Genomic DNA, 12639 nt, shown 5'->3' on the forward strand with positions numbered 1-12639 from the left:
GTTAAAACCCCGCGATTTACGCGCCATGATAGTTATTTCAAATAAGTATCTGTCCCAAATTAGTTCTACTCCGCGAGTGGCAGTAAACCTGTGTAAACCCAACTTGAACATGACGCGGACGCGTCTGACGCTCGTGCATGAGCATTAATATTTGGTGGTATGCACAACAGCGGAGGTGCTTAACTGCGAACTTACAGCTTCAATAGACTCCTCGGTGCATATAATCGTGTGACAGTGTTGGGCATTGTAATTTGTGGGCGCATATTCCCACTGACTTGAATCATACCAAAATCACGACAAGATAACTTCGATCTCCTTGTTCTGTCCATGTTCGACGTTGCGAGGGAAACTCGAGGCCGAACGCTGACTTAGTGGTGCTGTGTCGGGTCTCGCAGGGGTAGAAATACCAGACTGAATGTGAGCTAGATCCCCATCAACATACTCCACAGATTCATCATCATATCACTACATTCCATCAGGCCTACATCATCATGGTTTCCCTTAAGAACTTCTATACTCCACGCGAGACTCGCGAGCAGGTCTTCGCCAATATCAAGAGCGTCCTGGATGCTATCCTTGACATCTGCACTGACAACAAGGACTTGCTGACCCAGGAGGAGCGAACGTCTTTTATAGATGAATACTGCAGGTACAATTTATGCATTGTGTCGTATTGTATACTACATTTTAATGGTTGATAGTCTTGTAGATGCTCATGTTCAGGCGAACGACGACAAGGACAGATGTTTTAATAGCACCTTGCCCGGGCTACTCAAGAAGTGCGAGAACTTGCGGTTGAGGATACAGGTTCGTTCTTCCTAAATTCAGCGAGAACTATTTTAACAACAGTTTACAGAGGGCGTGCACGAAACAACGACTGGATGACATAAGAAGAGCGCCAGCTATAGGTAGGCGCTGTCTACCGTTGTTGTAGTTCAAGACTGAATGCCATAAATTAGCTACCCCTGAACCAGTCAAGTCATCCATTGCGCTGATTGATTCCGAACCATCTCTCAGGGCCCCGTCCGAAATTTTCATTCCAGCTCAGTCCAATCCCAATTTCGCCACGACAGGCGGGAACAGCTCGTACCCGAGCGCTCCAAGCCTTTTAACAAGTAGCAGGAGTTCTGTAGTCTCTGCCAGTATTCCTGTAGCCCAAGAAACAACCTCGAACGCCTCCGCAGGTACGCGCACCCCATCTTAACCTTCATGTTCAATAATGACGCCATGAAAATTAGCACCCACGGAGAGAAGTCCACTTGCATCGCCAGGCGACAAAGACTGCATGATATTCGACCAACAATCGTATATTGGGTCACCTACATTTAACATTGACTCCGAGGGGGCAGCCGGAGCAAGTAAGCCATATGTTTTCGAGCATGCTAGATCTGCATACTGATCAATTCTTTAGCGGTTATACCCCGTGGTGACGATCCATCTCCCAGGATCTCACCGCAGGGACTGCAGCCGTTCACAAGCGCTCGCCAGCTGCAGACAGCTCCCACCATGAGGCGTGATGGTGTCATGTATTTCGGCCCTGGTACGACAGTGTCTAGCCCGACCTTCAACATCCGATCTAAGAAAGCTGTTGGCGTCAGTGAGTACACTCTTAATTGTCATCGACTGATGTGAGCCCGGCGTTGACTGCATTTATCTCCAGTGGAAGTGGAACGAACTGCTTCTTACTTCTCAGAACCGTTGACTGAACCATTCCGTTGAACAAGTTAATTATAATACTCACAAGCTTTGCACCTGGGGATGTGAGCGTAGAGTATTATACAAAATTGTAAATAGCTGTGCATAATGGTAGCGACTTGTAGGTCTATATATTACATAGATAGTGCATATGTGACATCGAATGTGTTTCAAAAAGGCTTCTTCCATTCACTGTGCAGCTGTATTTGCCAGTCGTCTGATTGTACAGGTTCCGAGACGTCGCCTGTCGGAGTTTCTCGGCACCACACTTCTGGCAGCTGGCCGTTAGCGTAATGGAGCTCGGCATCCTTCAAACCCTCGCTCATTATCCTTCTCGTTCCTTGCTCTAGTTACCTGCCACTCCATTTTCCAAACGGTTATAATTGGTAGTATATATAAAGATGCTTATATTGATTTGCGCCGCACAAGAGTCAGCCTGAGCGCACGACCGAATTCGTAAGCAGGTTTCCCGCCCAGCGGCCCCACCTTCCTCCCAGAGCTAATGCTCGGACCAGCCCAACACAATTAGGTAGGGCCCCCGACTCTTCCTGAGCCAGACGAAGCTGGGTGAACAATAATTTATTTTCGAATGATATCCGAGGCGGGTGCACCGCCAACATTCATGCAAATAGCTGAAACCGCCAACCTGTGGTTCATGACAACAGTTCAATATACTCGTCGGCGCATATAATTGTGCGACGGTCTTGGGCGTTGTAATTTGTGAGCGTATGTTTTTCTCGCTAACTTGAATCACACCAAAACCACAAAAAGATCGTGATAGTATTAATTGTTCTGTCTATGTTTTATTGTTTTCGTGGCGAGTGAAACTCGAGGCTGAACACTGGCCTTACTTGTGTTGTGTCGGGTCTCGCAGGGGTAGAAATACCAGACTGAATGTGAGCTAGATCCCCATCAACATACTCCACAGATTCATCATATCACTAGAAATCATCAGGGCCATCATGGTTTTATTCAAGAACTTCTATACTCCACGCGACACTCGCGAGCGGGTCTTCGCCGATATCCAGAGCGTCCTAGATACTATCCTTGACATCTCCACTGCCAACGTGGACTTACTGACCCAAGAGGAGCGATTGTCTTTCATGGATGAATACGCCAGGTACAATATATGCATCTTGTCATAGTGCATACTACATTTTAATGGTTGATAGTCTTCAAGATGCTTATGATCAGTTGGACAAGGACAAGGGCACATCTTTTAATAGCACCTTGCCCGGGCTACTCGACGAGTGCGAGAAGTTGAAGTTGAGGATAAAGGTTCGTTCTTACTAAATTGAGCGATAACTATTTTAATAACAGTTTACAGAGGGCGTGCAGGAAACGCCGAGAAGATAACATAAGAAGAGGGCCAGTAGCTCCAGCAGCTATAGGTAGGCGTTGTCTACCGTTGTTGTAGCTCAAGACTGAGTGCCATAAATTAGCTACCCCTGAATCTTTCAAGTCATCCATTGCGCTGATTGATCCCGACCCATCTCTCAGGGCCCCATCCGAAATTTCCATTTCAGCTCAGTGCAATCCCAATCTCGCCACGACAGGCGGAAACGACTCGTACCTGAGCGCTCCAAGCCTTTTAACAAGTAGAAGGAGTTCTGTAGTCTCTGCCAGTATTCCCGTAGCCCAAAAAACAACCTCGAACACCTCCGCAGGTACGCGCACCCCATCTTAACCTGCATGTTCAATAATGACGCCATGAAAATTAGCACCCACGGAGAGAAGTCCACTTGCATCGCCTGGCGACAAAGACTGCATGATATTCGATCAACAATCGTTTATTGGGTCACCTACATTTAACATTGACTCCGAGGGGGCAACCGGAGCAAGTAAGTCATATGTTTTCGAGTATGCTAGATCTGCATACTGATCAATTCTTTAGCATTTATATCCTGTTGTGACGATCCATCTCTCGGGATCTCAGCACGGCGCGAGGGTGTCATGTATTTTGGCCCTGGCGCGGCAGCGTCCAACCCGACCTTCAACGTCCGGTCTCCGGGTTCTTCTGGCGTCCGTGAGTACACTCTTAATTGTAATCGACTGATGGAAGCTCGACGTTGACTGAAATTATCTTCGGTAGACCATGTTGTTTCTTACCGCCAGAACCGTTGACTGAATGATTCAGTTGAACGAGTTACTTATAATACCCACAAGCCTTGCACCTGGGGATGTGAGCGTAGAGTATTATACAAATTTGTAAATAGCTGTGCATCATGGTAGCGACCTGTAGGTCTGTATTACATAAATATTACATATGCGACATCGAATGCGTTTCAAAAAGGCTTCTTCTATTCGCTGTGCAGCTGTATTTGCCAGCGAATGAGATGTCTGACAAGAACTCGGAATGATCACGCAGTAAAACGAATCAGTTTTGATAACTGGCAAGCCTAGCCCCATGAATGTCAACCGTAGATAATTACACTAGTAAGCGACCATTGTGCTGTGGTACGTTTGTATCACCGATGGTTTGTAGAGCAACGAAAGTGTGGGTATGCATGACTGAGATTACACAGGGAGAGATGGTATAGCAGGGCGACGTCGCCATAAAAACCGGAGGCAGCGCAACCAATGAAAGAGAGCACGGAAAGGTCGCATAATAATCGATTCCTCTTTCATGGCTGCCCTGGAGCGTAATTTCCACGGGCTTAATGCGCTGTATGTTGGTACAAAGCGAGACATAACCTCATCCATGGTTGGCCGCTTCGCAGGATCGGTTTGTAGCATATCCGAAACCAACGGTTCCATAAAACTCAGGCCGCGATAGACCTAGCGCTCGTCGTAAATAAGCCGAAAAAGACTGAATGAAATTCGCACCTCAAGAAGCTGTTGTTGCAGAGCGTAGCCCAGATACCATACATCCGTCGGAAACGGGTTACGAGGTTCATTAGACGTCTGAAACTCCGGAACGCCTTTGTATCCTCCCCAAATCGGAGGTTCTAGAGGAGCGACCTGCCAAGCTTGGTAGCGTCGGGAGATTCCAAAATCAATAAAAAGATATCGCGGAGGGCACTCTGTACGTGGACGATGTTTTGCCCATCCTTTTAGATCTAAACGTCTAGAGGGCTCGCACGGGTGAAATGGATGTGGGTACATTTGCCTTGAATCCATCATGATGTTCAAATTCATACAGTCACTAGAAAGCCATGAACCAACAGCGACGCAGACATAAAGTTGCATACCGATGGGCTACGTGGTTCTTATGCATGAATTGCAAGCCCTAGATGCTCTTGAGATCTCGGTCAACGGAACAATGGTACCCCTCACCTCAAAAACTTGAAGAGCAAAGTCGATGATTTCACCAATTGTTTCAAATGGTGGATCGTCGAAGGGGCGAAGTAGGGGAAGTACCAAAATAGTCTCGTCCACTTCATTTGGCACATGTAGCACATCAAGCATCTCCACGCAATGGTTTTCGTGCTGCCGCCTGAGGGGTTCGGACGTAAGAAACCTGCCCACTTCAACCTCATATGGATGAAGAGATGGCTGAATGCGTTTCAAAATGACTTGGGCCCCATCAGACGTTCGTGTTGCACTGGCAATTTGCGCGGCCTGGCATTTTGTGAGTGTATAACCTCTTCCAACTGGAAGACCTTACAGGCATCTGCCAACTATCCTCGCACACACCCCAATATTTATCTGTGCCTTGCCATGAAGGAACCCAGTTTGGAGCATGGCGTGAACGTAGTTGATATCCGACATCCTTCAACCACAGGAAGTGATCCCTCCACCACATCTCATCAGGACCAATGCCACCAGGGAAAGCGATCTTTGTACCGAGTAATTGGCGAGTTCGCTCGAGTTCGAGTCTGAAATTCTCAGCTTTTTCTGCCTTTTTCTGAGCTCGAGGTTTGCTATCGAAAAGAGTAAAGAAACCCATTGGGATGAAGTATCACGAAGCCGATACACACTGTATGCTGTTTGCTCCAAATAATTGGTAAACATAAACCCACCGAAACAAACCTACAATTAATCATTTAGGACAACGCAACACTGGATGGCCGAAATTACGTGCTTTGATATGCTAGAACTGGAAAGTGTGTTATCCGCCCATCAAAGCGACAAAATTTGGACAAGTTCGCTCCCGGTTCCCATGTGATGCCATCAACTATCCGTGTCATCGTATTGTCGATCTCATTGTTCTCCATTGTAGTGTGATGTATGGAAGGCACGAAGGGACATCCCTAGCTGCATTGGTGAATTTGATATCGGTGATTCTGGTGCGGTATTTGCAACCTGACGTCTTCTGTTTGATGATCATCAAGATGGATCATCATTATCAGCAACGGGGATTACTAGTAACGCCATTTGCAAGGACTTGTGGACCGGAGCAGCGGGCGATCGATGCTACAGCTGCTGCACTTACCCATCACGCAAGGCAGCTAAGCACCATCAATACGGGAACAAGTACGGGCTGTGTTGGGTTATAGATAAATCGATAAAGTTTAATACGAGTAACAAAAACCCTTGTACACCGCTTGTGACTCATGCACATGCGTGGGACTTGATCACAACACAGGGACCTATTTTCTTGTAAAGTGGAGCTATCGGGCGCGTCACTGAGCACGAGCACCTCGGACACCTTTCCATGCTGGCCGACAAAGATAATAATCACAGCATGAACTCTTTGTCGAGTGTCTGGTCAATCTCTGGTTGGACATTTTTTGAGCTGAATCCAACGTAACCCCCCTCCCTCTTTTCATTCAAAACTTCGTGAGACGTGGAGCCATGATCGCTGTGACATATTCGGAAATCGTACTAAAAATTGATCTCAGCTCTTTCTCCGCGCTCGGGGTCAAACGTCAAACTACCATGTTGTCATGGTATATACTGAAGAAACAACACGAGGGTACATACAGCACAAGCGAATGTCATTCCCGAAGGCGAGGTATCGCTGGGGTACGTTTAATAATGAAACCTATCCGTCAACTCCAATGGGTAACACCACGACAAAGATTTGGCATAAAGAGACCTTCGTCCTTGGATATGACACGAGAGTGCAATTTCCAGGTGCTAAGTTGCTGTCGAATGGATTCAAAACGCTCAACTACCGCCTCCATTGCAGGTCTCTTGCGTGGATCATCCTGGACCATATCGTCAACGAGTGGTTTCAATAACTCGAATCCCTTTTTCGTCTTGATCGTAGTCATAAGTAACAAATGGAGGGTAGCTGGGTAGGTTTTTACTTACGTCCAGGAATTGTTCTCTGAATCACTATTTTTTGGGAACATTATGCTCCAAGACATTGTTCGACGACCTCCTTACACACAACATCGATACTCTGCGCGTTCTCCTAAAAATCTCACCCATACAAACTACTGCGCAGTGTAACCCGTATATAATGAACTGGAGGCTAATCAGGACGCCAGCAATAAAACACATGAACTCGGAATGATCACGCAGTAAAACGAATCAATTCTGATATCTGGCAAGCCTAGCCCCATGAATGTCAACCGTAGATAATTACACTAGTAAGCGACCATTGTGCTGTGGTACGTTTGTATCATCGATGGTTTGCAGAGCAACGAAAGTGTGGGTATGCATGACTGAGATTACACAGGGAGAGATGGTATAGCAGGGCGACGTCGCCATAAAAACCGGAGACAGCGCAACCAATGAAAGAGAGCACGGAAAGGTCGCATAATAATCCATTCCTCCTTCATGACTGCCCTGGAGCGTAATTTCAACGGGCTTAATGCGCTGTATGTTGTTACAAAGCGAGACATAACCTCATCCATGGTTGGCCGCTTCGCAGGATCGGTTTGTAGCATATCCGAAACCAACGGTTCCATAAAACTCAGGCCGCGATAGACCTAGCGCTCGTCGTAAATAAGCCGAAAAAGACTGAATGAAATTCGCACCTCAAGAAGCTGTTGCTGTAGAGCGTAGCCCAGATACCACACATCCGTCGGAAACGGGTTACGGGGTTCATTAGACGTCTGAAACTCCGGAACGCCTTTGTATCCTCCCCAGATCGGGGGTTCTAGAGGAGCGACCTGCCAAGCTTGGTAGCGTCGGGAGATTCCAAAATCAATGAAAAGATATCGCGGAGGACATTCTGTACGTGAACGATATTTTGCCCGTCCTTTCAAATCCAAACGTCTAGAGGGCCTGCATGGATGAAATGGATGTCGGTACATTTCCCTGGGATCCATCATGATGTTCAAATTCATGCAGTCACTAGAAAGCCATGAACCAAGTTCAACCAACAGCGACACGGGAATGAATTTGCATACCGATGGGCTACGCGGTGTTTATGCATGAATTGTAGGCCCTAGATACTCTTGAGATTTCAGTCAAAGGAGCAATGGTAACTCCTCACCTCAAAAACTTGAAGAGTAAAGTCGATGATTTCACCGACTGTCTCAAATGGAGGATTGTCGAAGGGACGAAGTAGGGGCAATACCAAAATAGTTTCGTCCGCTTCATTTGGCACTTGTAACACATCAAGCATCTCCACACAATGGTTTTCGCGCTGCCGGAGGGGTTCAGATGCAAGAAACCTGCCCACTTCAATCTCATATGGATGAAGAGATGGCTGAATGCGTTTCAAAGCGACACGGGCCCCATCAGACGTTCGCGTTGCACTGGCAATTTGCGTGCTCTAGCATTTTATGAGTGTATAAACTTGCCCAGCTGGAGAAACCTTACATGCATCCGCCAACTATCCTCGCACAAACCCCAATATTTATCTGTGCCTGTCCATGAAGGAACCCAGTCCGGAGCATGGCGTGGACGTAGTTGATATCCGATATCCTTCAGCCACAGAAAGTGGTCCCTCCACCATATCTCATCAGAATCAAGGCCACCGGGGATGGCCTGTATACCGAGCAATTGGCGAGTTCGCTCGAGTTCGAGTCTGAAATTCTCAGCTTCTTCTGCCTTTCTCCGAGCTCGATGTTTGCTATCGAAGAAAGTAAAGAAACCCATTGGGATGAAGTACCACGAAGCCGATACAGACTGTATGCTGTTCGCTCCAAATAATTGGAATAGTCGTAAACATAAACCCGCCGAGAGAAACCTACATCGGAGTCAAATCGGAGTGACCGGAGTCCTCACTGATACATTGTTTTTATTAATACTTCCTAAGCTGTTTTAAATAAACTTTATGCAATACCTAAAGTATATAAGGACTCGAATGGGATCGATGAGTTGACCTAATAAGTTCTCTATCTTTGTTGCGTATCTGCGATGGTCGATGCCCTGGTGCTGCAGGACTGGGGGTTGATTGACGAATCGAATAGTGCAGAGCTCAGAAATGACCTACCTATGGTTCGTGGAGGCAGGACAGAGTATAGCCTTTTGAACTCAACCCTTGACGCTATGCTGGACACGAAAGCAATTGCAACAAAAAATCAAGTACGTGTTCCTGGGTTGACCAAATTGCTTGACATGTACTTTCAGTGAGTTGCTTTCCAATGATTGCTTGCCAGTGGCTCTCATAGACCCTCCAGGACCGTTGCGCAAGGGAAACATGTACGAACACAAAGCTTTTGGAAGAGAATGATTTGGAAAGCGGGGGATTGGCACGGCAGTCAGGATGAATTCAAGGAAAACTGTAAAGCAGTTTGGGATCTCGCTCATGTACGGACTTATTTCATTTAGTACCCATCTCGACACTGATATTATTATTACTAGCACACGTCCTCTATCGTCCATAGATATGCGGACGAATCGAAAGCAGGGATTGCCCGAGGTAAATCGTTATGTCAGATTTCTTCTTTCCCCGGGTTCCAACACTGTTTGTAGTGTCCATTCGACGACGCAGATCCCTCGACGAACTAGTAGACCAAGCTGGACCCGACCTCGTTCAGCGACACAATCAACATGGTGACACTGCGACGACTCGGAGGTCTACACCTCCCAATACTGGAGTAGTCGCACAAAGCTCGAGTATAACCACTAATACGCTCTCGGAGGAGACAATACGAAATATCGCTGAAATGAGAGCCCCAAAGACAGTGAAACAGCTCATTTATAGAAGACTGTCTGGTCGGATATCACAAATTGTCAACCGCTTCCATGCACGCAATGTTGGCCCCAGCAGAGGGGCTGCACCCACGGTGAATGTCGGAGGGAAGAATAATAGAGGAACAGGCGAGTACATCAATTTTTTCGTAGTCGCTCGCTGCTCACGTTCAACTACTAGCCATAAATACACATCCCACAGAAGTCGAATGGAATGGTGCAGATGATTTCGATGGCATAAGCGACAATGGGTCATTATGAGACTGCTACTGAAGCATCATGTGACACGATCGGGCATAGTGGCTCAGCTATATCTTTAGGAGCGCAGAGCATGCAGTCCCTTGCGGGGACGTCCAGATCACTATCAGGCATATGGTAGTTAGAGTACAGAATAGCCAACTCACTTGCCATTGACCCACATCCGTCCCCTCACGGAAGCAAATAGGAACAGTCGACGACGACGACGAAGATCCGCATCATCCGGCATTGTGAGAAATCTGTGCATCACATGTTGTATTTTCTTTAGCACTAACAAGGATATTAATATATATTTCAACTATCGTTTTTGTTATTTTGCAAACAGCGGCACCGGCACTTTGCAGTAACAGGCCGCGGTATAACGGCCTTGAACATTCTGCAATTCGACGTAAGACATCCATCGGATTGTGACGGTCCTCGAGTGCTTACTTGCTATGTATCAATAACATTGTTCTGTTTTTGCAGCATAAGAGTCACCGCTTCCTGTCACGAGAGGGCCGGTCTAATTCAGTTCAATCTCCGCAAGTGAGCAGTTCTTACTCCGCGAGGGCTGTAAACCTTGTTTCACACTAAATGTTGAATATCGGTAGGGGGCTTGAAGCTTGTAGTCTGAGGCCTTGAAGTTTGATGAAGCCTTGCTACTTAGTTCTACATTTGAAAGCATTCGCATCAATCGCGATTCGTCTGGCAGTTGTAACCCTGCCATGCACCGATAACGTTGTGTACGCAAAGGTTCCGATTTGTCATTTGTGGGTGACACCTAACCAGAACCGCATGGCATCAACGCGAGGTCTTGTTCCATACAACGGCTGTGTTATTGTTCAAACATCAATATTCTATGATATCGTCGCGAGGGAAACTCGAGGTCAAACAGTACCACCTGATGTTCCAGGCCCCGATTCCCCCGAAGCTCGACTCGGGGTTGTATATTCATTTGGCTACATTCTAGTATAAGTATGCTATGCTAAATGATACCAATGGCTCCGCACGGTTCGGTTCAACATGTTTCGATCACTCCTTAGATTCCCCACCAAGTCTCGCGGTCACAAAGATGCAGAGAAGGATGCAGAGAAGGAACTCGTTGAAGTTATGGAACTTTTCTCAAAATACCCATCATATCTGGCAGAGACTGAGAAGACCGAGTTCAAGAATGAATATGAGAGGTATGTCTTTTATGTTAAGTTATCTCTCTTGATTAACGATTATCTACAGACTTCAGCGCGAAATACAGTTGTATAAAATCGAGAAATCAGCAGCAAAACTGAGGAATGCGGATATGATATTGGATGACTGCAGCGCCCTCAAAGACAAAGTTGCAGTTACGACCCTGCTTCTCTTTCTTCACCGATCTGTGCTTATATTAAATTGTAGAAGACGATCCGCCATCGTAGACTAGCTTTTGCGAGAGAAGTTTCCGCGCCCACAGGTGTAGTAGGCAGAGGGCACGAGAAGTTGAATCCACCACCTGCTGGAGACGCATCAGCAACAGAATCTAACCACTCAAATGGACCATCAAATATCAAGATCATAGGCTCGCTTCCTACAACATCGGCAGACACATCGGCCACTGATATGACTCGTTTCAAACCTCAGTCAGGTGTCCCTTCGGTTAACCCTGGTTCTGGCCTCCCTCAAAGTGAGCGACCTTGCGATCCCAAGCTTAAATTCTGAAACATTTTTAATCAGGCTATCATATTCCTGTACACGCTAACTCGACGCAGGCAATTTCCCAAGTAACATCGGGAATCTCGTGTGCAGTGGACTCGACACAGGCAATTTCCCGAGTAACGTCTGGAATGTCCTATGCAGTAGACTCGACGCAGGCAATTTCCCCGAGAATCTCGTGTGCAGTGGACTCCATGATCATGGTGGGCACCAGTGCAGAGTACCCAACCATGAATGTCGACTCCCCAGGTTGCTTCGGCGCTAGTACGAATTTTGATCATTCCTTTTTGACGGCATTGACAACTTCAACCACAGAAATACTCTCGGACGGGCTCCAGGCTGCTCAGCAGGTACCTCAGCCGGCTCGCTCTCCGCGAGCTGTTGGTAGACGTGCACAACAGCGACCCAGTAGATTCGCGAATGCAAACATTTCGTGCAATAGTTCTATGATACTCTCCGGTTCCAGTGTGGTGGGCGCTACGTTGAATGTCAACGCCAGAAACTGTTCTGGAGCTGGTAAGCGCTTCTTGTCTAGTCGAATGTTACTCAGCTGAAAAAACACGTTGCATAAACGGTAGTGTTTTCTCGTGATAATAATCTCAAGAGAGTCCGATAGAGAAGGATAGGGATAAGCAGTCGTTAGAGTGGGGAGCACAAAGGTTCTGGTCCGGATGCATAATATGTTCAACCCGTTATTATCCCAGATTAATTACTTATGGATGGTCTAAGACTTGCCACGTACCTAATTATTATGCGTGTGAAGGAGTTGAAGAAGCTCATTGATGTAGTGCTCATCTGTCGCAAAGGTCAAAGGGCCCAACGGTTAAGCTTTTGATCATTAATGACAATTTTCCACGAATGACTTTCGTTGTCACTGCACAGAAAAATCGGTAGCTCGAGTCGTTCTGTATTGTAAAATTAATCGGTATGCAGCTGCCATAAATCGTTAGCATCAAAAAAGTCTTATCGTGGATGCGGCCGTAGACATTCGAAAGTCCACCTTTAGCTAATCGTTTAGGACAACACAACACTGGACGGCCGAAA

At 46.8% G+C, this 12639-nt stretch overlaps 6 protein-coding genes across 6 annotated transcripts; 4 read left to right on the forward strand and 2 right to left on the reverse strand.

Moving 5' to 3' along the window:
• The first annotated feature begins 406 nt into the window (after positions 1-406).
• F5147DRAFT_709207 (uncharacterized protein) lies at positions 407-1878 on the forward strand. Its single transcript, XM_041438180.1, has 7 exons — positions 407-649; positions 702-807; positions 857-908; positions 960-1184; positions 1239-1358; positions 1412-1597; positions 1661-1878. Exons 1-7 carry the CDS (start codon positions 492-494, stop codon positions 1717-1719), a joined length of 906 nt encoding a protein of 301 aa, XP_041289820.1. The 5' UTR covers positions 407-491; the 3' UTR covers positions 1720-1878.
• A 740-nt stretch (positions 1879-2618) lies between these two features.
• F5147DRAFT_709212 (uncharacterized protein) lies at positions 2619-3978 on the forward strand. Its single transcript, XM_041438181.1, is given in 8 exon segments — positions 2619-2815; positions 2868-2973; positions 3023-3062; positions 3078-3086; positions 3138-3362; positions 3417-3536; positions 3590-3721; positions 3788-3978. 8 exon segments carry the CDS (start codon positions 2658-2660, stop codon positions 3817-3819), a joined length of 822 nt encoding a protein of 273 aa, XP_041289821.1. The 5' UTR covers positions 2619-2657; the 3' UTR covers positions 3820-3978.
• A 77-nt stretch (positions 3979-4055) lies between these two features.
• On the reverse strand, positions 4056-5638 carry F5147DRAFT_754474 (uncharacterized protein). The gene is made up of 5 exons (XM_041440289.1): positions 5303-5638; positions 4972-5256; positions 4887-4924; positions 4522-4840; positions 4056-4473 (listed from the first exon to the last, which is right to left on the reverse strand). Exons 1-5 carry the CDS (start codon positions 5582-5584, stop codon positions 4213-4215), a joined length of 1185 nt encoding a protein of 394 aa, XP_041289822.1. The 5' UTR covers positions 5585-5638; the 3' UTR covers positions 4056-4212.
• A 1461-nt stretch (positions 5639-7099) lies between these two features.
• F5147DRAFT_709216 (uncharacterized protein) lies at positions 7100-8690 on the reverse strand. Its single transcript, XM_041438182.1, has 5 exons — positions 8356-8690; positions 8027-8308; positions 7941-7978; positions 7566-7884; positions 7100-7517 (listed from the first exon to the last, which is right to left on the reverse strand). The coding sequence occupies exons 1-5, from the start codon at positions 8632-8634 to the stop codon at positions 7257-7259; spliced, it is 1179 nt and encodes a 392-aa protein (XP_041289823.1). The 5' UTR covers positions 8635-8690; the 3' UTR covers positions 7100-7256.
• A 136-nt stretch (positions 8691-8826) lies between these two features.
• F5147DRAFT_709217 (uncharacterized protein) lies at positions 8827-10180 on the forward strand. The gene is made up of 5 exons (XM_041438183.1): positions 8827-9107; positions 9159-9288; positions 9343-9400; positions 9454-9801; positions 9854-10180. Exons 1-5 carry the CDS (start codon positions 8896-8898, stop codon positions 9931-9933), a joined length of 828 nt encoding a protein of 275 aa, XP_041289824.1. The 5' UTR covers positions 8827-8895; the 3' UTR covers positions 9934-10180.
• A 509-nt stretch (positions 10181-10689) lies between these two features.
• Positions 10690-12495, forward strand: F5147DRAFT_315465 (uncharacterized protein). The gene is made up of 5 exons (XM_041429186.1): positions 10690-11093; positions 11143-11248; positions 11302-11566; positions 11617-11859; positions 11911-12495. The coding sequence occupies exons 1-5, from the start codon at positions 10933-10935 to the stop codon at positions 12147-12149; spliced, it is 1014 nt and encodes a 337-aa protein (XP_041289825.1). The 5' UTR covers positions 10690-10932; the 3' UTR covers positions 12150-12495.
• Positions 12496-12639: the final 144 nt, after the last annotated feature.

Source organism: Suillus discolor, assembly GCF_016758755.1.
Source record: "Suillus discolor strain FC423 chromosome Unknown F5147scaffold_51, whole genome shotgun sequence".
Taxonomy (NCBI): Eukaryota; Fungi; Basidiomycota; class Agaricomycetes; order Boletales; family Suillaceae; genus Suillus; species Suillus discolor.

What these genes read in the sequence shown, in the direction of transcription:
- F5147DRAFT_709207 (XM_041438180.1), top strand. Translation starts at nt 492, where the DNA reads ATGGTTTCCCTTAAGAACTTCTATACTCCACGCGAGACTCGCGAGCAG. An exon ending in AACCTCGAACGCCTCCGCAG is followed by an intron (nt 1,185 to 1,238) that starts GTACGCGCACCC and finishes CATGAAAATTAG; the next exon opens with CACCCACGGAGAGAAGTCCA. An exon ending in CGAGGGGGCAGCCGGAGCAA is followed by an intron (nt 1,359 to 1,411) that starts GTAAGCCATATG and finishes TCAATTCTTTAG; the next exon opens with CGGTTATACCCCGTGGTGAC.
- F5147DRAFT_709212 (XM_041438181.1), top strand. Translation starts at nt 2,658, where the DNA reads ATGGTTTTATTCAAGAACTTCTATACTCCACGCGACACTCGCGAGCGG. An exon ending in CGAGGGGGCAACCGGAGCAA is followed by an intron (nt 3,537 to 3,589) that starts GTAAGTCATATG and finishes TCAATTCTTTAG; the next exon opens with CATTTATATCCTGTTGTGAC. An exon ending in TCCGGGTTCTTCTGGCGTCC is followed by an intron (nt 3,722 to 3,787) that starts GTGAGTACACTC and finishes TATCTTCGGTAG; the next exon opens with ACCATGTTGTTTCTTACCGC.
- F5147DRAFT_754474 (XM_041440289.1), bottom strand. Translation starts at nt 5,584, where the DNA reads ATGGGTTTCTTTACTCTTTTCGATAGCAAACCTCGAGCTCAGAAAAAG. An exon ending in AGGATAGTTGGCAGATGCCT is followed by an intron (nt 5,257 to 5,302) that starts GTAAGGTCTTCC and finishes ACAAAATGCCAG; the next exon opens with GCCGCGCAAATTGCCAGTGC. An exon ending in TTGCTCTTCAAGTTTTTGAG is followed by an intron (nt 4,925 to 4,971) that starts GTGAGGGGTACC and finishes AAGAGCATCTAG; the next exon opens with GGCTTGCAATTCATGCATAA.
- F5147DRAFT_709216 (XM_041438182.1), bottom strand. Translation starts at nt 8,634, where the DNA reads ATGGGTTTCTTTACTTTCTTCGATAGCAAACATCGAGCTCGGAGAAAG. An exon ending in AGGATAGTTGGCGGATGCAT is followed by an intron (nt 8,309 to 8,355) that starts GTAAGGTTTCTC and finishes ATAAAATGCTAG; the next exon opens with AGCACGCAAATTGCCAGTGC. An exon ending in TTACTCTTCAAGTTTTTGAG is followed by an intron (nt 7,979 to 8,026) that starts GTGAGGAGTTAC and finishes AAGAGTATCTAG; the next exon opens with GGCCTACAATTCATGCATAA.
- F5147DRAFT_709217 (XM_041438183.1), top strand. Translation starts at nt 8,896, where the DNA reads ATGGTCGATGCCCTGGTGCTGCAGGACTGGGGGTTGATTGACGAATCG. An exon ending in TTGCTTGACATGTACTTTCA is followed by an intron (nt 9,108 to 9,158) that starts GTGAGTTGCTTT and finishes TAGACCCTCCAG; the next exon opens with GACCGTTGCGCAAGGGAAAC. An exon ending in GAAAGCAGGGATTGCCCGAG is followed by an intron (nt 9,401 to 9,453) that starts GTAAATCGTTAT and finishes CACTGTTTGTAG; the next exon opens with TGTCCATTCGACGACGCAGA.
- F5147DRAFT_315465 (XM_041429186.1), top strand. Translation starts at nt 10,933, where the DNA reads ATGTTTCGATCACTCCTTAGATTCCCCACCAAGTCTCGCGGTCACAAA. An exon ending in CCCTCAAAGACAAAGTTGCA is followed by an intron (nt 11,249 to 11,301) that starts GTTACGACCCTG and finishes ATTAAATTGTAG; the next exon opens with AAGACGATCCGCCATCGTAG. An exon ending in CCCAGGTTGCTTCGGCGCTA is followed by an intron (nt 11,860 to 11,910) that starts GTACGAATTTTG and finishes CTTCAACCACAG; the next exon opens with AAATACTCTCGGACGGGCTC.